The following is a 20,050-nucleotide window of genomic DNA, read 5'->3' as shown; positions in this document are numbered from 1 at the left end:
TTTGAAAACTTGTAAATCCCTATAATTTATGTTTCTCCTGCCTCTGCTGTTTCATTCTGTCCTTCTGGTTTTAATTTGAATGCAGTCCTGTCTGGGTGTGTACCTGTAAAATTGTGTTTTTCCAAGTACAATTTACAGTCCTGACCTTACATTTTACAGTGTTCCTAACCTTCTCAGAGCTTCCTCCTGTACCATGAAGTGGGCTTTGGGTCACCCAGCTCTTTCATATTAGAACTGTCTAATCAGAGTTACTTGAAACAGATCTGATTTTGACATTTCTTAGTTTATCATGTAGGCTGAAAGAATGAATCAGGAGGGCTTCCCTGCAAGCCCATTAATTGCCTTGCCCTATTTCTTAAAATGTACACAGTTGTAAACCTAGACTGTTTCAAGACAACAGTCTCATTTATGTAAACAATTCTCCTTTTAGATTCAGTGGCACTGATGGGAACAAAGATAAGAAGTATGGGTTGGAGGATTTTTTGGAGCCTGAGCTTGCTGAAACAGTTCCTCCTGTTCCCCTTCTAGTTGATCCCCTTTTCTCTCTCTCTCTCTCTCTCTCTCTCTCTCTCTCTCTCTCTCTCTCTCTCTCTCTCTCTTTCTTTCTTTCTTTCTTTCTTTTTTGTCTCTGTCTGCATTTGGTATATCCAGTGAGCTAGACTAAGGGAAGACGGAAGTGGGGAGGGCACAGGAGAGAGTATCTTACTACTTGTGAGTGAGCTCTTTGCAGGTTTTTAAGGAATGGGGCTACTATGCTTTCTAGGGGCGAGGAGTGCTTTGTTAAAGCAGCGAGTATACTGAATGCATTTCATAGGCATCCTCTCTCCATGGAAACTGCACCCTTCATCATGGGTTACAGTAATTTTTATATAGCTACAAAGCTTTTGGAATCTTTTCCTCAGATTAGGAAATGAGATTTTAAATTTTCTGCTCTCTTCAAATATCATTTAAAATATCACTCAACTTAAGCTCTGTTAAGGAGTTAGGAGCCTTTTTCTTTACACTCTCTCAGTATGTTCTGACTGCATAGATGGAGGGGGAAGTGAGGGGTGTGTTACTGGGGCTCTTGGCAGTGGACCTGAGCTCCTCCTCTGTCGCAGGTAATCGTGCAGTCTGGCCGCCACCCCACAGTGCTGCAGAAGCTCTGCCAGTTGCCCTTCCAATATTTCAGTGACCCACGGCTGATCAAAGTGCTGTTCCCTTCGCTTATTGCTGCTTGTTACAACAACCTTCAGAACAAGATCATTCTGGAGCAAGAGATGAGCTGTATTTTACTGGCCACATTCATTCAGGTACCTCCTACATTATGCCGAACTCTCTAGCTTTGTGTGTAAATTTACTGCAACTGAAAAGCAAAAGTGAATCAACTGTTCTTTCCTCCTTACTGTCTTTGAAAAACTTCACCAGTTTCTGTACTTAAAAATTGATTTCTTAAATACCAGGATAGTTTCTAAAATCTCAGTAATAGAACTACGGTTGTTAAAAATTATTTAATTTTTTCATGGAGAACTGCAAGGAAAGGATGTTTTTGCCACTAGTGAAATGGAAACCCATATTTACAAAATGTATATAAAAGACCATAAACTTCTTCACAGCTTTGACTGTTGTATTCATCTTGCTCTAAGTCTAGATACAGGGAACAGGTAACAATTGCTAAAGGAAAAACGATTATAACTTCGGTTTATTTGTAATTTTTAAAATGTGATTCTCACAAATGTGCATTCCAAGAGGGGCAGATAAAAGCCTGTTATGTTGCATTTTTTTAATATTTATTTTTTAGCGGTAGTTGTACACAACACCTTTATTTTATTTATTTATTTTTATGTGGTGCTGAGGATCTAATCCAGGACCTCGCACATGCTAGGTGAGCACTCTACTGCTGAGCCCACACCCTCAGCCCCTGCATTTTTTTTTTGTAATCTAAAACTAAGTACAGCCTTATGGTGCTGTAGAATTAGTGCTGTAGCAAAATAATAACTGCCATATCTAAATTAACTCAAGTCAACTGACAACAGAGATATCAAGGTGACTGTTCTTTGTTTTTTTTAATCTTTTTAAAAAATATTTATTTTTTAGAAGTAGTTGGACACAATACCTTTATTTTGTTTATTTATTTTTTTTGTGGTGCTGAGGAGTGAACCCAGGGCCTCGCACGTGCTAGTTGAGCGGTCTACTGCTGAGCCACAATCCCAGCCCGTGGCTGTTCTTTTAACATTTACTAATAACTGATTTTTGTGTCATTATACATCTTTATTTTCTGAAAATATCCCATTATCTTTCAGATGTTCCATTATAAAATCATTGTTTTTGCTCCTTGATACATATATGATTAGAAGACATTGCTTTCCGTTTTACATAATAGTGAAACAGAAAGCAGAATTCTGTTGTAGTATTGTTCCTTATTCTAGCTAATATACATTGACCACTGTGGAAAGAGCATGAGAGTGCCCAGCTGCTTGGGAACCATAAAGGATGACTAATGAGTTCCCCAACCCTTCTTTACCTTAGATAATGATTAGTAGTTTACATTTTCTAAACTACCCTCTATTAGATCACAATTAATAAAAACAACTAAATTACATTTATAAATGTCTTATTTTCAGCTTATTACATTTCACTCTGGGTTCCATTTTCTGAAAATGTTTTCAAGTTAGACATTCAGATATACATGTTGGATTTTCAAACTGTCTTATGCATAAATTAAAATCTTATAGTACAGGCAGACACAGTGGTGCATGCCTACAATCCCAGAGACTCAGGAAACTGAAGTAGGAGGTTCACAAGTTCTAGATGAGCCTCAGCAACTTAGCAAAACTCTGTCTCAAAATGAAAAATAATAAGGGCTCTTGAGGTAGCTCAGTGGTAGAACGCTCCAGGCATCAATTCCCAGTAACCAAAAAAAAAAAAAAAACTTATTTAACCATCATATCAACAGAGAATTCTTCATATATTCTTAGTGCTTTAGGATTAAGTTAAATAAAGATACATTGTAGAGAATTTTTTAAATGTCATCTTTCCATTCAGATTATTCATTCTTGTATTTAGCAGGTAACTTTTGCATGTGTATTGTGGCTGGGCACTGCTTTAGGCACTGGGACTACAGCAACACCAAAAAAAAAAAAAACCAAAAAAATTAAAGCTCCTCCCTTCAAAGATATTACTTTGAATATAAATAAATAAATGAACTAACAAACAAACACATAGTATGTCAATGATGGTAAGTGCTATAGAGAACAATAAGGTGGGAACAGGGACTGCAAGAAGGTGATATGCGGCTTCTAGTGGCATGAAAACAGAAGCCTCAACCAAAAAGTGATATTGAAGAAAGACAGCTGTGCATCTGTGCCACCTATGCCACTCACACTTTAACTGCTTAAAAAACAACTTATAAAAGTACAAATGATATCAGAATCTAAAGTAAAGGTAATGTGTTTTTCCATTTTATATGATATTGATTACAAAGTACTTCTAAATATTCTTTTCTCTATTCCAAAAAATCCATATTTAACATAAAATTTTTGCAGATCTATAAAAATTTCACATATTGCTTATTTGTGTATCATATTAAACTAGTGAAGTTAAATCAAGTTTTTTTTCTATAAATATGTTCAGGAGAATGACAGTACATTGGATTGTAGTTTATAAAATGGTTCTTCAGGGGCTGGGGTTGTGGCTCAATGGTAGAGCACTTGCCTACCATGTGTGAGGCACTGGGTTCAATTCTCAGCACCACATATAAATACATAAAATAAAGGTCCATTGACAACTAAAAACAAAAAAAAATAGGAGCTGATGCTTTATTGCAGATTTCAAAAGATTTACATATTGCAATCTACATTATTCACTTTCTATCTAAAAGTAAAAATACCAGACTTTAATATTTAGCTGAAGCCATACACAGTTGCACATACCTGTAATCCAACTACTAGAAAGGCTGAGGCAGGAGGATCACATTTGAGGCCAGCCTAAGCAACTTTGTGAGGCGCTGCCTCAAAACAAAAAGTTTAAGTTGGTAAGAGATTTAGCTCAGTGATAGACTACTTACCCAGTGTGCATTGATTGGATCCTAGGTTCAATCCCCATAACTTGGAAAAAAAAAAAAAGCTGCAGAACATCTATAAGTGTTGTTATATTTGTTTTTGTTGGTTGGTTGGTTTTTGGTTTTTTGTTTGTTTTTGTTTTTTGTATTACTGGGGATTGAACCTGCAGCGCTCAACCACGGAGCTACCTTACCAGTCCTTTTTATTTTTTTATTTTGAGATGGAGATTCACTAAGTTGCTGATATTGACCTCAAACTTTCAGTCCTCCAGCCTGAGCCTCCTGAGTCTCTGAGATTACAGGTTTGCACACCCACACCCAGCTATATTTGTACTTTTTAAAGAGTCTTTAAAAATCGGTCAGTAGCTTAAAATGGTAATTTTGGCTTAAATTTTAGGTTTACTAGGTATAAAGTTGTAGTTTCCAAAGTAAGCAACAACCTGGCTCCTGGTAGTATTTAACAAGATTTAAGTCATCACTATTTGGTTAAAATTTATGAGAACCTGGACTATGTAACATCACTTTCTTTAGCCTTTATGTTTGGGTTCCAGATTATGCATGTGAAAGTGGTTGCATGAATCAGAAGTATATTTAAACCTCCCTTAGTGAAACTCTCTACTCAAGGTTTTTGTATAAAAACACTTTTCTTTTCACACAGGATTTTGCACAGGCTCCAGGTCAGACAGATAACCAGTCTTACCAGCCCAAAGGTACGGTACGTAGAAACTAAATTTCATGTGTTAGCCAAAAGAACATGTTTGCACCCTCTTTTCTGGAATTGTTAAAAAAAAATTTAATTTAGTACCTCACCTTAAATACTTGAGGTTTACATACCAAATATTTCTCTGAGTAAAGAAATCAATTTTGTCATAAAACCCAAGAGCAGTATAATGTGCAGAGAAATCTATGTAATTAAAAGAAAAGCACAAAACATCTTTGTGTTCTTACCTCAGGCAAATATACTAAATGGTGAATAATCACTAAAGAGCCACTTTGAAATACAGAAGATAATCATATCATTAACATTGGCCTATATTGCTCACATGAATGCTGGAATTACATAGGTTTGGTTCTCTACCCATGTTAAGAATAAAGTTATTAATGATAGGAGCCCATATTTCCCCCCTAAATTCAAGTACTTGGACTTCTTAATGGACAACTATTGTTTTCCCTGGAGAAAAGCCATTAAATTAGCAGTATCCAAGGGCCAAAGATTTATGCACTTTTTTACCCCTGTGTTCTCACTGAGAGTTTCCTGTGACCAGAATCAAATTTTAAACTGCATTTTTTATTTTTAAAAATTCTGTCACCCAGACTGTAATTGATAAATACAATTTGGTCTTTGGCTGTCACAGTAGCATCTCCAGTCAATAAGAACCCTAGTCAAGATTTTCACCAATTCTTCCATTAGTTTGACAAAATTTAAAGTGTTCATTCAGATGTCTGCATCCCAATAGCACTCTCTGAAGTGTCCACTCAGAATCCCTTGGAGAAACCTTGAGCTCTGCCACACGCACACACACACGAAATCTACAGTGGGCAGGTATTGTAATGTACATAGGAGAAAATATAACTAAAGCTGTTACAATATTAGGAAAAAATGCCATATGTTGTTGACTCAGGTACTCAGTAAAGTAAACAGAAAGCTATGCAGCTCTTCAGAAATGCAAGTCAACATTATAATCAGTACCATTTGCCTAAGCCAGAATTAGTGTGCAAGTTCAGTTCTGCCCTGACTCAGTCACAGCCTTTTTCTTTTTTTTTTTTAAGCTATTGGAGAAAAATCTGTATAACTTCTTACTATTTCTTACAAAACAATTTTCAAATTTTTGAATATATGAAAATACTTAGAAAAGTCCTCTAATAAAGTTATTTTTGATCGTACAGAATTTTATTTATTTATTTATTTGCCAGTAAGACATATAAATATTCTTTTCTTACTTTTTCGCCTGCCCAAAAAAGATGAATCACCATTTGTAGCATTTCTGGAAAGTGCAGTCCCCAGGAGCTGCCTCCATCTGCTTAGTGGGCTGAGACCTATGGAAGTCTCGACCTTCTTTCTTTTCCAAAGGACCATCTTCCGTGGTTATTCATGCTTTCCCCAGTTACAGCAGACTTGACTCACAGAACAGCAAATAAGCAGTTGGTCTATGCTTTCTTCTAAAAGAGTCAACACTACCTTAACGACAGCTCATATTATGCTTACTTGATTAAAAAAAATTCTTCCACCTATCTAGTTTGTATCATGGACAGAACATCTGTTCTCTTTTTGCTTACATTTTGACTTCATTGCACAGATAAAACTCTGAGTATAAAAGCAATTCCTGGGAGCTCCACATTCTCAATGCCGAGGAAGCATTTAGTTTTTATGCCCACTGCCTGGCTGTGAGATTATTTGCTTTACCTATATCGCTGGCCAGTGAGGCTCTTAACCATTCCCTCTTCTCTGTTAGGTAGGCAATTGAATTCCAAATTCGGACAATTTTAAACTTATATTAAACTAAATTCATGTGTTTTTTTTTAAAACAAATATTATCATTTGGGCTGGGGGGGTGTGAGCTCTTGCCTATCATGTATTCTAGGCAAATACAAATGGGTTCTCTTCCCAGTACCAAAAAAAAAAAAAATCAACCATTTATATGCAGATTTGCCCTTTCAAGACTAATTTAAAGATAGAATATATGAAATTTTATTTCATTCATGTACTTACTTTCCATAGTTATTTTCTTAATTCTGGAGTCCAAAACCAAATTTTTCCATAGTGTTTTACATATAGTTTAATGTCTCAATATTCTGGAAGCACAAACTGGACTGTAGTTAAAATATATTTTATACTGTAGATAGGTGGGTATAGAGATTGATCACTTTATTCACATAAAATGTATAATGGTTTTTTTGAAGTGATGTCTGTGTTGTACTCATTAAAATAGGTCTAATTTCTTAAACTGCAAAGAAATCTTTTAAATTTAATCTCTTTTAATTTTATCTTAATTTAATTTAATCTTTTTCTCTCCCTATCAGGAAAATGTCTTGGTTCACAAGACTATCTTGAGCTGGCTAACAGATTTCCTCAGCAGGCCTGGGAAGAAGCTCGACAGTTTTTCTTGAAAAAAGAGAAAAAATAAATGTTTTGTTTGGTTCTGTGTTTGAGTACCTTGTTAATATTTTAAATTGTTCAAACAAAAGTTCCTTAAAAAACTCCTTCTCATGTGTTTATACTCTCCCCCTACAGTGTAGATATGGTATATACTTTGCACTATTTATAATAACTGTAGATACTTTAATATTCTTCCTAATTTTGCAAGTTTATTTCATTTATACACTATATTTTGGAGTGTGTTTAACTTCCATCCTATGATAATACATAATTTGCATTTGTAATATGGGCAAAATTAGATACAAAATTAGCAAGTCAGTTTTGTTCTTGTAATAAAATAACTTATTCTGTTTTCAGTGTTGACTTTTTGTGTTAAGAAAATACAAATTTGAAATAAAAGTGTTAATTCCAGCTCTTAAGTTATCTTAAAGATTTAATCAAAGTTTACCAGCTCTAAATTTTCCTTTTTAAGGTTCAGAGCAAAGATGTTTACAACTTTTACATTCTACTTGCATTGTTTGGGGTGTATTTGAAGTGAATTCGGAGCGTTGTATTAATTGGTCTGCCCAAGCTTTTCTGGCAGAAAATACCGAGGATCTCGGTTAGTATTGCTTAACTGAAATTATTCTGAATAAAATTTAGTGCCCTGAAAGCATCAATCACCCTTGAGTATTTTCTCAAATAACTGTGAAGTAAAGCCACACCCAAGCAGAAGTAAAACAGAGGGTCATAATGGCACTGAATAAGTTTTAGACTACTATGCCCTGCTCACGGCTGGACCTGGGAGGTGCTGACCTTTTCCTATGCGTTCTCTTCGTTTCTCCACCTAAAGCCAATGGTCAGTGCTAAGCCTTCGTTGAGTGACGTGAGTAATAATTTCTGTCAGATAAGAATCAAACATTACCAAGAAAAAAGATCTCGTTGAAAAAAAACTGACCCCCCCCAAAAAAAACCGATTAAACGCAAGACTATTGGGGGGGGCGGGGGAGTCGGGCTTGAAAATACATAAATTTTACCTTTTTTAGATGCAAGCTTACCTACTTAATATTCAAGACACTTCTTTTTGGACCCTCACAGATCTGCCAAGTTATGAATACGCTGTTTTTACTTTATAAATCCAGAGAAAATAAAGAGGTCCAATTTTTTAAAAGCTAGGGCGGGGGAGGCAAGTCCTGCCCGTGCTCTGGGCGCTCCGCCGCCGCAGCAGCAGGACCCTCAGGATTTCAGGGCCTTGACCTAGTCTGGGCCACCAGCCCGCAAGTTTCGACTCCAGGTCGGGGGCGTCAGGGCCAAATCCCGGCCCTCGAGAGGCCCCTCCACTTGGGAGCGGGTCCCAGGACTGCAGCCGCCAGTCGGGGGTCGCTCAGAATCGCCTCTCGCCGAGCGGCAGGACCGAGCACCCGAGGCCGAGGCCAGACCCCGGCATTCTCCAGCTCTAGCGCGGCGGAGGGGGCGGAGGCAGGTGTCACCGAAGGCTTCTCCCCAGACCCACAGCCGCCGCCGGCTTCCCTACCTGGAGAGGAGTTTCCGAATCCCGCCGGCCCAGCGCTCTCGGGCCTGGGCACGGGATCCTTGTAGCTGAAATGAATCATCAAGTATTTATAAGATTTCCTGCAAGACGCTCCCCAATAGAATATACTTCTTATCTGGCGGGAAATTTGCCAAAAAGCCATAAATAATTGAGACAGCTGTGATTAACCTCCCAGAAACCATACCAGAATTCACAATTCAACATTTAATTGAATGCTCTCCTTGCCCCTCATCCCGGAGCGGGTGAGGGTTTGAGAGAGAAACCCCGGCCCCACCCCGCGGGGACCCTGCGAGGGCTCCTTGGTGCCTCCCGTCTCCGAGTTTCAGGAGGTCTCCAATTCCTTCTTTAATGTGCGCGGGGACGAGCCAGCGGGATTTAAGCTCCAACTCCCCCGGGGTTTATGACTTCTAAACTCTCCCGAGATGGAAGAGCGCGACGCCCAGGTGAATGCGGGCACATCTTGTTCCAATTTGCCGGTGCCACTACAGGATTTCTCCTGGGACAGGGACCGCCTTCGGGATTTCCCGAGGCTCGGGGGTCACAAGCGAACAACACTGGGCCAAGATGAAAGATCTCTGCTGGATCCACCCAGCCTGGAAAGTTGGTCGAACTGGGTACAACTGAGGCAAAAGCAACAATTTTGGGGGGCTTTAGAGCCCAGAATTTGAGTCAAATCGGAAAAAGCTGCCCAAGGCTCTGGGGAGCAGCAACATTTGAACGCTCAACGCAGTGGCCCAACCGTATTTCTGCCTCCGGACCGCAATTCGCTTCTCCCGGAGCTTAGCAGGGCTTGTCCTCCCCCGCCCCACTCCCCCCCCCACACACACACACAAACAGGCGCACACGTGTATACACACACACACACACACACACACACACACATCAGGATGTTAGAGCTGCCGCTTCCTGCCTGGTTCCGGAGCCCCTCCCGCCCTGCAGTTACTGGCAGTAGCGAGAGCTGTGACCTCGAATCCCGAACTGGCCCTCCCTGACCTAGGTCCTCACCTTCTCCTCCCCTAGACACCTTCTACCTTCCCCAGAGCAGCTGGGAAAACCACCTGGGTCATGCCTTCCAAGTCTCCTTGCCATGCTCTTGGGAAGTCTCAAGTCTCAATCTGGGAAAGCACTCCTCACTCTCCCTATTCTTTCCCTTCCCTTTCTGCTTCTCCTCTCTCGACACCCAGCCCTGGGGTCTCCAATCTTCAAACCGCACCTTCACTCAAATATCCTGCTTCAAGGAAACTCGCAACCTTCCAGCTCCTCTCTGTGTTCACTCCCTGACCCACTCTCCCGGTGGCCCAAAGCTGCACTCACCAAGCACTCCCGCCTTCTGGAAACTTTGATGCTGGGGCCCCAAGTGCTTTATAATTTGAGCTGCTCCCCACTCCCCACATCTGGATCTCAATAGAGTTATTTTCTTATGCCCTTTCCTGCTGCCATTACTATACTCAATCTAGCTCTATTTATCTGCATCTTCTTCTATGCACAGTCTCCATCAACAAGGTGCTACTCTATAATTGGTCAAACAATCCTCATTATTGCACTTCATCTCAGTATTTTCAACAAAGTTTACCTTTACATCAATCAGACCCACATTTAAAAGCCTCTAATCTTCCCTCCATCAGCTTAATAAACTCTGAATTTCCTGCTTTTATCACAACTCCATTGGGAATTTACTTCTCTGCAAATAATTATTCATCCATTGTTTTCTCTTTCTAGCATGGTGCTATTCAACTAATTCTCTTGATGTCTTTTGGTGAACACTCACATGGGAAAACAGGCTTACTAAATATGTGGCAGTTTAAACTCTTCCCTAGGCAGCAGAGGCAGAATCTCAAATTTTCTAATGACCAATCTTAAACAATGCCTTATTTAAACCGTCTTTGCAGTTCTGACAAAATCGAGATTTACAATATTCTATATTCAAAACTGAAAGGCTGATTTCTGTTCCACACCCATTAAATATTAAAGTTCATTGGGAATACTGCCACAGGGACTGAATTTCCCAGAATTATGCAGTCTTTCAATATGTATTAAATTGTGTGCCATAAACTTTTTCATCTCTGGGAATCCCTTTTCTGCCTCAATTTCATAGAGCTACTCAAATTATTAGATAAATCTTCTGAGAAAATCTTATTCTGAAAAATATCTAGCTAAATAACTCACTCCAATTATCCATCTATGGTGTCTCTTCTTGAATTGAGTTTTTACTACTCAAGTGGGTATCTCATGTTAAAAGTTCAGTTAGCATAAAATACAACACTTGTAATTGTTACAGGTAATTTAATTTACCGGGAAATCCCTACTGTATTACAGAGTATGTTTAAAGATGATCTGGGAACCAGTAAAACTGATATTTATTGAGGTAACTAACCAACCATAGATCTCGGACACCTCACCAGGAAACCATTGTAAGAAGGCTATAGAACGAACCCTTTTCCTGGAAACCAGCAAGGAAAACAATGCACCCTTTGGGTGGCTAGTAACAAGAGAAAAAGTTTATGATGTTTGACACAGTAATATAGAGAGATACAGGCATCTTAATATGCAGTAACCACTTTAACTGGGTAATTTCCCAATATTTGAAAAAATGCTCATATAAATATTGTAAAGAGGAATTAGGTTTATGATCTATGGATGATGAGAGAAAAGATAATTGAAATTTAATAGGTAGATATTTCAATTCACAGCATTAAAATACTGCAGCCTGTCAAAAGCAAAAATTCAGAGCTAATTAACAATGACTAATGAAATTCTTTATTCAATAACCTGTTGTTTCCTTTTTAACAAAAAAAGAAAACCCAATAAATCAAAAGTTTTCAAAAGTAAGATTTATTGGAAGTTTAGTCCCTGGTCCAATAGCCAGTCAGGAGGTTAAAGAAGAAATCTGTATTTCTGCATGGGATGGAATGGTCTAAGTTAAGGGAATGAAGCCTCAAAGAACCTAACCCTGATTATTAAAACCGTTTCTGGGCACTTGAGAGGTAAAGCTGTTCCTCATTAACCCTGCATATCTCTTCCCTTATCTCTAAGTTTGCAGCACTATTTCCTAAATCCCAAAGAAGGGGAATGTTCTTTTTAATATTTGTGCTAGCATCACCTTGGCTTTCAGGAAATAAGATATAAACGTGGCTCAATTTTCCCACCTCTTCCCATTTTCTTTCAATAATTGCCAGCAAGCCTTCCATCTCCATTTGGGCTGGGAGTGGGGAGTGGATGAGTATGTATGAAGGCATCCTGCCAAAAAGTTCTGCCTCTGGCCAGGTACACTTAAATTTAAGGTTCTCTAACACAAGGCACCTATTCCTCTCTATCCAGCGACTGCAGCTGGCCCTTAGGCACATTTTTCCTTACTAGCTTTTACCTAAGCTAGGATGGCAACTGTCCACCATTTAGTTAGGGCGTGGCCCTCTTTCACAACAACCCCTGTACAAAGAAGGAGGCACTGTGCGTCATTCAACGCTATGGACAAGGAAATGGAAATTCAACGCCAGAGATACTGGCTGGTAGGTAGTTTGGCAACTGCCTCAGTCCATCAAGTGAGGGCTGGTCTCCGGAAAGAACTGTCCTAGGCTGCCAAAGGGTTAAATATTTGTAAAGGGTAAAACCTGAGCCTACCGTTTTGTGTGTGTGTGCTTGCCCGGGGGCCTGCTGGAGATTCAGTATCTCTAGGTTATTTCCTGCGATCACGAAAGTCAGTTTTCAAGAAAACAAGTCGCAAGGGTTTGAAATGTCACACCAAGTGACCTGGGCACGGCATATCCAGGGGCCATTCCCAGCCCCCTCCCACCCGGGCCATCTCCTACCCCCTCCATTTCGGATCTGGAAAGAAAATAAACCAAGGACACGCCAGACTGGTTCTGGGTGGACTTATTTTCCCCCGGCAGCAGCCATCCTAGAGGGGGCTTGTTGTGGCTCCTTCAGTGTATCGCTTGCAGGTGATGCCAAATGCAGATAAGGAGCCGCCGCCCGGCCTTCTCCTCTGTCTAGACTGGGGAATTAATAAATGCAGCGAGATTGATCATGTCGCGCATCCACTTTGGGACAGCACGGAGGACCGGGCATCGTGACCGCCGGATCTGGCCGGGGTCGGGCCCCCTGGTCACCCCGGGCCGGCCTCGATGCTTGGCGGCAGGGCCAGAGCTGCTGGGCAATGCGTCCGGGGCTTTCAGCCTTCCCTGGGAAAATAAGTGGCAAGAGGACCCGACTGCTGCAGGCCTAGAGTGCAGCGAGAACCCGAAGCCCCAGCCTCTGAGGGCGCCCAGGCGCAGTCCGCTCTAGGGCTGGGGAGGCATGGGATTGAGATGTGGCTGAGAGGGAATGAGTCTCGCCCTCGAAAGCCTGAGCTTGCTTAGAAAGGAGTAGGTCTCGAAGCCGCCAGGGGCGTGCAGAGGGGACCAAACAAGGCGGCCTCACGTGCCCGCGAACCTCCTCCGCGAGGCCCCCAGAGGCCGCAGGCAGGGAGCGCACGCCGGCTTCCGGAAGGGCCTCGGTGCTCGCAAGCAGCTCCAGACGCACGGCCCCGCCCCCGCGTGACGTCCAATCCCCGCCAGGCCGGGCCCGCTGGGAGCCGGAGCTCCTTGGCCAGCGACGTGCGAAGCCAGGGAGTGAGCCCTGGAGCCCGGTGTGGAACGCAGAGGAACCCTAGAACCTGCATTGGTCCAGTCTCCCGCTGCGCCAACAGCACACAGGAGCGTCTAGGCATTGAATTATTTTTTATTAAGATCAAAATATTCGTCCCACTATGAACTGGATGTTCTTACAATAAATAACAATAACTTACGTTTGTTTGTTCGGCAAAGGCTCACACAACTCTGTCCTCCGTCGACTGATAATTTAAACATTTTAAAGGAAAGTCTTGTTTCTACTTTTTCCCAGCAATCATGCGCTTTGGGGATTGAGTGTCTGTTCCTTTGGGTTATCCCTGTCCTCTTCCCCGCAAAACCCCAGGCGAAGCCGCCGGGCAGCGCTTGGGCAGATTTGGGGCAGGAGCCTGCCCGGCCCGGGAAGAGCCCTGCATGTTCTCCACGCCGAGGTGGTTATGTGGGTGGTGGAGTGGAGCGCGAGAAAGGAGGGGGCAGAGCTAACCCTAGTAAATCCCAAATTCCGGTTTGGAAAAAAATAAAAGTCCTCGGAGCAGGGGTCTCCAGTCTTGGTGAAAGCAGGTTGCGTCCTGGCGCTTTTGGCTGTCCTGACCGTTTTTTCTCGGTCTTCTCTCTTTAAATAATAATAATTACAAAGGCGAGAGAATTTTCGGAGCTGGAATGGCCTGAGCATGGGTGATTCTCATGCAGGGAGCATGCGAGGTCCACGGGCTGGCAGGGAGGGGTCCCCCCTCACGTCTCCACGGGACTCGGCACCATACTGTTGGGGGTGTCCGGGAGCTGGGAGGACAGGGAGGTCACGTCGCTGCCAGAGGAGTTGCCTAGGGAACCGGACTCGGAGAAGGAGACCTGGGGTGGGGTGGAGACATCAGGATGAAGCAGGTGAACCACACCAGAGCTGGCCCTCCGAGCCTTGCTCTCAGTGTCACGGAATGCCCCTAGGGGATAGCCGCTGGCTGAGAGCAAACCCTGCGGAGGGAAAAGCAGGTCCCCTGCAGCACGCAGAGGAACCAGGACAGGGATGCGGGGTGCTGCCATCCGTCCTGTGTATGCTTAAATCCAGGAAGTCCTGGGTGAAAGCGTGTTGTGGGCTAGGTGAGACTGCAAGACCCGCTGCACTCTCCCCATTGCCAGCCCCTCGTCCCATTGGTAGCCCCCTTCCCACTACAGCTAAAAGGCTAAATTCCCACCCCAAGAGTCCGGAGGTCGGGGCGGTAGGGCAGAGCCTCACCAGCTGCTGGAAGGCTGGTTGGTCCAGGTCACTCTGGAGTGCGAACTCGCTGAGTGCTTTCCATGGAGGCTGGTAGGTCTGCACCTCAACTGCGCTGCCCTGCACCGCGCTCTCGTGGCGAATGGGGCTGCCCGCCACCAGGGGCGTCCCGGTAAGTCCCTGCAGGCTCTGCGGACAAGCAAAAGACACTGGGCGCTCAAGCTAGGACTTGCCTTTTACGTCACCTTTGGAAGCGGAGCTTCAGAATTTTAGGCCTGCACTGGTTTGGGGAGAAGCGCACACCCTACTGAAGGCGGAAGAGCCCTACTTTCCACTGAAATAACCAGAGGCCCGAAATGTGCAACCCGTCAGTGCTGGGAGCCAGCCACCTAGCAAGGGAAGAAGCCTGTGCTACCATCCCTCCCTGGGTATGCAGAGGATGTGTTCAAACGGAGCCATGCTGAAAGACACAACACGCCAGACCAAATTCCAGGCGCTGCACACACCCATGACACCAGGGTTCCTCACTGTACCTCGGACCCCAAACTCTGGGCTGCTACTGGGACAAGACTACCCCACCTTAGACAAATTAATGAGAAAGCCTTAAACCCCAAGGCAAGTCTTGCTCTGATGGTACAAACACCTGCTATTGGAGAGTCCGGTTCCCCTTTGATCTCCCCAGAGCCCGCCCATAAAAGGGCACAGATACTGTGGTGGGAACCGAGGCCCACCCGACCCGTTCCTCTGGCGGCGCAGCCCCTCACCGTCTTGTCATTGTGCTGCTGTTGTTGCAGCTGCTTCATAAGAATGGATTTCTTCTTGTCCTTGCACCGCTTGTTCTGGAACCATACGCGGATGACCCGCGGGCTCAGGCCGGTCATCTCCACAAGTTGTTCCTTCATGAGCGCATCTGGCCGCGGGTTGGCGGCGTAGCACGTCCTCAGAGTGTGCAGCTGCTTCTCGTTGAGCACAGTCCGCACTCGGGTCGTCTTCTCCGTCTGCTTGTGCACGTGTGGACGCAGCGAGGGCTGTCGGCCCGACCCAGGGTCTGCGAGGACAGGGTGGGGCGAGAGGTGAACGAAGGGCAGCCACCTACTCGCCCAAAGACTAACCTCCGGGCGGCAGAGCCCTCCAGGGCCCGATTTCGTTTCCCTTTTATTTCGTTTATTGTTCCTCTCTCAAAGGAACTTTGCGTTTTCCCCTTTTTCTTTGCTCCCAGGTGGAGTTGCCCTGCTGCGATCTCCGGGGCTGGGGACCACAGTGACTATCCAGGTTATGCCTCCTCCACTCACCCGACCCTAGGAGAGCCGCTAGGGCCCCTTAGGGACTAGCAAAGTCCTCCGAAAGAAGTCGGAGTTTCCGAGGAAGAGACCGGAGGCGCGCCCGGGACTCTGGCGGGAGAAGGGAAACTAGCGTACCCGGGGTGAGGCGCGACTTTGGGATCCAGGGATGATCTCCCACTCCTGGGGTCCTGTGAGGGCCCTTCTTCCTCGTTCAGAGCCCATTCCGTCAGGCCTACGCCACGCGTCTCAAAAACCAGGCCTGGGGCAAGGACCGGCCTCTAGGGCCCTACACAGTTCCTTCCTGCCTGCCTTGGGGCCTTTGAGCCCTAGGACCCTTCTCCCAAGGCTCCAGACTCCCCTGGCCCAGCGGGCGGAAAATGCTGGCACTCTCAATTAACCTCGGGTTCTCCCAATTCCTGGGAAATAGCCCGATTCCTGCAGCCTGTAGCAGACAGCCCGCCACAAACAAAGGGGAGCCCCTTCCAGATCCCAGACAGGGTTACACTCAATATCTGCTTCATTTTGTACCACAGTCCTATCCAAACCTGGTCTATACACTCAAGGATACACGCTGTATTGATTAATGTTCCCCTAGGCATTTCTAGGTCCAGATAAATATTTACAAATAACCCATCCAGCCCAATTTCCTCTTTCTATAGGGAGGAAATAGAGATCCAGAGAGGGGAGGAGTGTTGCAAAGCCACACAGCACCCAGAGGCTCAACCTGATCTAAATATCTGTGCTATAATGCCACTGGCTAGCTGAGGCTGGGGTCCCAAGCTTTCTCACTTTCTCGGCCTGCCTATGGTTACATTAATATCCCGTTTCTAGGCAGCTCCTGATTAGCACACAGAATATCCTAGTGAGGGCTTTCTTTGATACAGGAATACTGCTGTGCCCTTATACTCTCTCCCCAAGAAGCATTTGACTAAGTTGTGATCAAATTGGGCCTCATAATACAAATTACAGAAACCTCTTTGTTGGATGGTTGGCCTTCAGTGGGCTCCTGACTGGCTGAGTGCCTTCCCAGCTCCCAGTTGGGAGATGTATTACTTACATATACACCCCCAGGCAAACCTATCTTTCCTTTCCGACAATAACACATATTCCTGGAAGAAATTCCAAATACAAGTCCCTCCGACAGGCACCATTTAAAATCCCCTGTTGGCATTCACTTTCTGCTTCTCCTAGCAGTGTGTCCCACATATTCCCAGTCACGGAGAACACAATTCTCAATTCCCCAAATTCATACATGCAATGTCTGCCTGACACAGACGAACACACAGCCTGGCTCTCAGCACACAGTTCCGCATTCATACGGAAAAACAGACACAGCAGAGGCAACCTCACGGAACTGATCACTTCGGGTCAGGAGCATAGCACCCCAAAAACATACACACACCACTGACACCGACGCAGGCGGGAGGCGCAGCCCGAGCGCACGGCTTACCTGGCAGATGCAGGCCGCGGGCTCCGGGGAGAGGACCGGGGCTGCGCGGGCTGCCGGCCGCAGCGCGCTCAAGCAGGAGGCCGTGATCTGCGCGGCAGAGCAGTTCGTGCTCCCTCAGCGAGAACTCATCTCCAGGCAGCAGCTGGCGGCTGCACACGGAGCAGCGGAAGCACTCTATGTGGTACACGCTGTCCCGCGCCCGCATCACCAGGTCGCTGCTGCTGAAGCCCACCTGGCACTTGGCGCACTTGATGCCGAACAGCCTGGGGGCCCAAGGCACCAGCTGCTTCAGCGTGGAGCCTGCAGCCGGCCTCACCTCCCACGCCGCTATGGGGTCCGGGAGACTCTCGCCCCAGATGCTCTGTGGCTCACTGGGGGCTGCGGGGGACTTGCCCGCAGGGGTCCTGGGCCCGGAGTTGCACCGACGCACCGGGGTTGGGACAGCCGTCTCCCGGGCCTGGTGGGAGCAGGAGGGCGGGTTGCCATCCCAGGCCTGGGCCCGGCCCTAGCAGGCGGTACCGGAATCCCGAACTCCCTCCAGCCTCACCTTACGTAGTCCCGCTTGCAGTAGGTCTTCCCGTCTCTCACGAAGCACGTGCACGTCTCATCTAGGTACTGGCTGCACTCGGCGCACTTGAGGCAGGCGGCATGCCACTCGAGGTCGGGCGACACCCGAAGGATAAACTGGTCGTGGATCTGACTCCCGCAGCCCACGCACATGGCGGTCCCGGGCTTCTCTGCCGGGGAAGGGCGCAGGGCCCGCGTCAGGCCTGGCTGCCCGGACCCCGGCCGTCCTCGGCCACTCCAGCCCCAACCCAATCCGCTCGTTCTTTCACTCTTTCAAGAATTGTGAGCGCAAGGAAAAGATGAGCTTTCTAATGGTCCAGAAAATTGGAAACGAAAAAACAAAATATTCTGATTTTTGTGAAGGCTTTTCGTCTCCCTCTCCAAATACTTTCGCTATCACATTCATTGAACACGGTCGTTGAATCAGTATATCTTGTAACTAAGCTCTGGGGTGAGACGAGAGTGAATACATAGTTTAGCACCAAAGACGCGACATCAATACTGAACGGTGATGTCCTGGCATTTCCGCCAGCACATTCCCACTCACTGCGACTCCCTCCTATCCCAACAGAGACACATCAGCTTTCAGTGGAGTCCCTGCTCATTCTTCTGACATGTCTTAATTTAAATATCTCAGATCAAGCGAGATAAATCTTTCCAGCTTTGAGAGACCCAAAGACAAGGAAACAAACAAACAAAAACCCCACATCCCTAAATCAAATCGGATTGCCTTAGCGCAAAACAGAAGCAGAATTCACACCCTGAGATCAGCCTATCTGGCTCGAGAAACAGTATTTAATTATAAAGCAAAACAACAGATTTCAAAGGATGAGCAGTCCTATAGGAGAAATGCACTCGTTTTATTTTTTTCCCCTCAAGCACTCTGTCAAATAGAATCCACTTGTAGAATCCACTAAACATTCTTCTGCATTAGAAATATTGCATATTAAGCACACTCATACACACCCACACAGAGAGAAAGACTTACTCTTGGAATGATCCCCCATAGCACCCAGAAAAGGATAATGAAAAATAATATCCACCATGCAGAAAGAGATGTGCGCAAAGTGTGCGACCAGGGGCAGAAGGATGAGGGTCGTGCGCCCAGCCTCGGTTCTTTGCTAACTAACTCCTCCTGCCCCGCGGAGTTGATGGAACGACTCCGCACCGGCCCGCACGCAGCATGACGTCAGCACGCACTCGCCCCGGGCCGGAGCTGAGGGCGGGACCTGTGGCGTCACCAAGCTTCCCCAGAATCGCTAGGGATGAGGGGGAGGTGATGGGGACCAGGGGGTTGATGGGCGGGGTGGGTTAGGGTAGAAGGAGGGGGTGAAGGGAGATTGGCTGGGAAGAAGAGGCCAAACCTGATTGGCTCCTAGTGAACAATGGAGCGCAACCCCCTCCCCTCAAATCTACCGGGATCTGGTCTCCCGCCCCGGTCCGGCAATCCCAGCTGGACCCTGCGTCAGCGCCAAGCTGGCTCTGCGGTCGCTGCAGCTCTGAGCTTCCTCTCGGGCTTGCTGGGCGGTTTCCCCAATCGGCCCCAGCAAGGTGATGGATACCTGGTGATAGATGGGTCCGACTCTCCTTTAGAAGCTTCTTTCTTTTATAAATTAAAAAAGAAGAAGAAGAAAAATCCCCTGTAGAGACGAGTGACCTGGGGAAAAGGGGAACGGTTTGAAGGTGAACATCATCGTCCAATTGGTCACCTTTCTTTTCTCGTGTGCTTTTGTTCTCAGGATCCAAACTAGAGAGAGAGGTTAGGGAATGACCACTTGTGTCAACTCTTTTGAGACTTCACCACTCGAGTTGCCTGTAGAAAAACAAGTTGGAGGTGGGTAGCGCTAGAATGAAGAATCCAAAAACTCTGGGGACGGGTCCTAATTTGATCCTTGCATCATTCGTGGCTTCTCCTATTTCTTCTCGTTCTTTTTCTCCTCCTTTTCCTCCTGGCTTTCTTTCTTCTTCTTTTTTCTTGTCTTTTTGCTTTTTGTTTGTTTTCAATTTGACATCAAACCTCCCCTATTCTTTCCCCACTCAAATTGCATAGCTCCTTCTAGGAAAACTGCTGGGGTCCAATGTGTGTCCTACTTCCAGAATACAGTGATTTTTACAAACTCTGGTTTTTCATAAACCAACTGCAACATCAATAAGCAGAGGAAAAAAATATTGCTCGTGGGGTAATTTACTATCTACACAGTGGTTTGTCAGTCCTTAGAAAATCCCTGAATTCTAAGAAGAATCCAGGCATATTTTTTTCTTTTTAAAA

The 20,050-nt window shown here is 45.3% G+C and overlaps 2 protein-coding genes across 20 annotated transcripts in view; one reads left to right on the top strand and one right to left on the bottom strand.

The window, feature by feature from the left end:
• Window positions 1-7,547, top strand: part of Scaper (S-phase cyclin A associated protein in the ER) — a 438,325-nt gene extending 430,778 nt beyond the window's left edge. For 13 of the 17 annotated variants that reach the window (XM_078049220.1, XM_078049216.1, XM_078049214.1 and 10 more), the window contains 3 exons: window positions 1,101-1,292; window positions 4,698-4,749; window positions 7,061-7,492. In XM_078049220.1, coding sequence (XP_077905346.1) covers window positions 1,101-1,292; window positions 4,698-4,749; window positions 7,061-7,164 — 348 coding nt within the window. In that variant the 3' untranslated portion in view covers window positions 7,165-7,492. Of the gene's footprint in view, window positions 1-1,100; window positions 1,293-4,697; window positions 4,755-7,060 lie in introns of all 17 variants that reach the window. The other 4 variants (XM_078049222.1, XM_078049223.1, XM_078049213.1 and 1 more) reach the window with 3 other exon arrangements.
• A 5,816-nt stretch (window positions 7,548-13,363) lies between these two features.
• Window positions 13,364-19,004, bottom strand: Isl2 (ISL LIM homeobox 2). 3 transcript variants are annotated; one of them, XM_078049204.1, is made up of 7 exons: window positions 18,770-19,004; window positions 17,762-17,951; window positions 17,215-17,477; window positions 15,246-15,529; window positions 14,503-14,670; window positions 14,033-14,120; window positions 13,364-13,884 (listed from the first exon to the last, which is right to left on the bottom strand). In XM_078049204.1, exons 1-7 carry the CDS (start codon window positions 18,825-18,827, stop codon window positions 13,757-13,759), a joined length of 1,179 nt encoding a protein of 392 aa, XP_077905330.1. In that variant the 5' UTR covers window positions 18,828-19,004; the 3' UTR covers window positions 13,364-13,756. The 3 variants fall into 3 exon arrangements, with proteins under 3 accessions (XP_077905330.1, XP_077905331.1, XP_005316895.1); XM_078049205.1 differs by having other exon boundaries at window positions 17,762-18,089; window positions 18,770-19,003; XM_005316838.5 differs by having other exon boundaries at window positions 13,780-14,120; window positions 18,770-19,001.
• Window positions 19,005-20,050: the final 1,046 nt, after the last annotated feature.

Source organism: Ictidomys tridecemlineatus, chromosome 5, assembly GCF_052094955.1.
Source record: "Ictidomys tridecemlineatus isolate mIctTri1 chromosome 5, mIctTri1.hap1, whole genome shotgun sequence".
Lineage (NCBI taxonomy): Eukaryota > Metazoa > Chordata > Mammalia > Rodentia > Sciuridae > Ictidomys > Ictidomys tridecemlineatus.
This window is presented reverse-complemented; position numbering and strand designations above follow the sequence as displayed.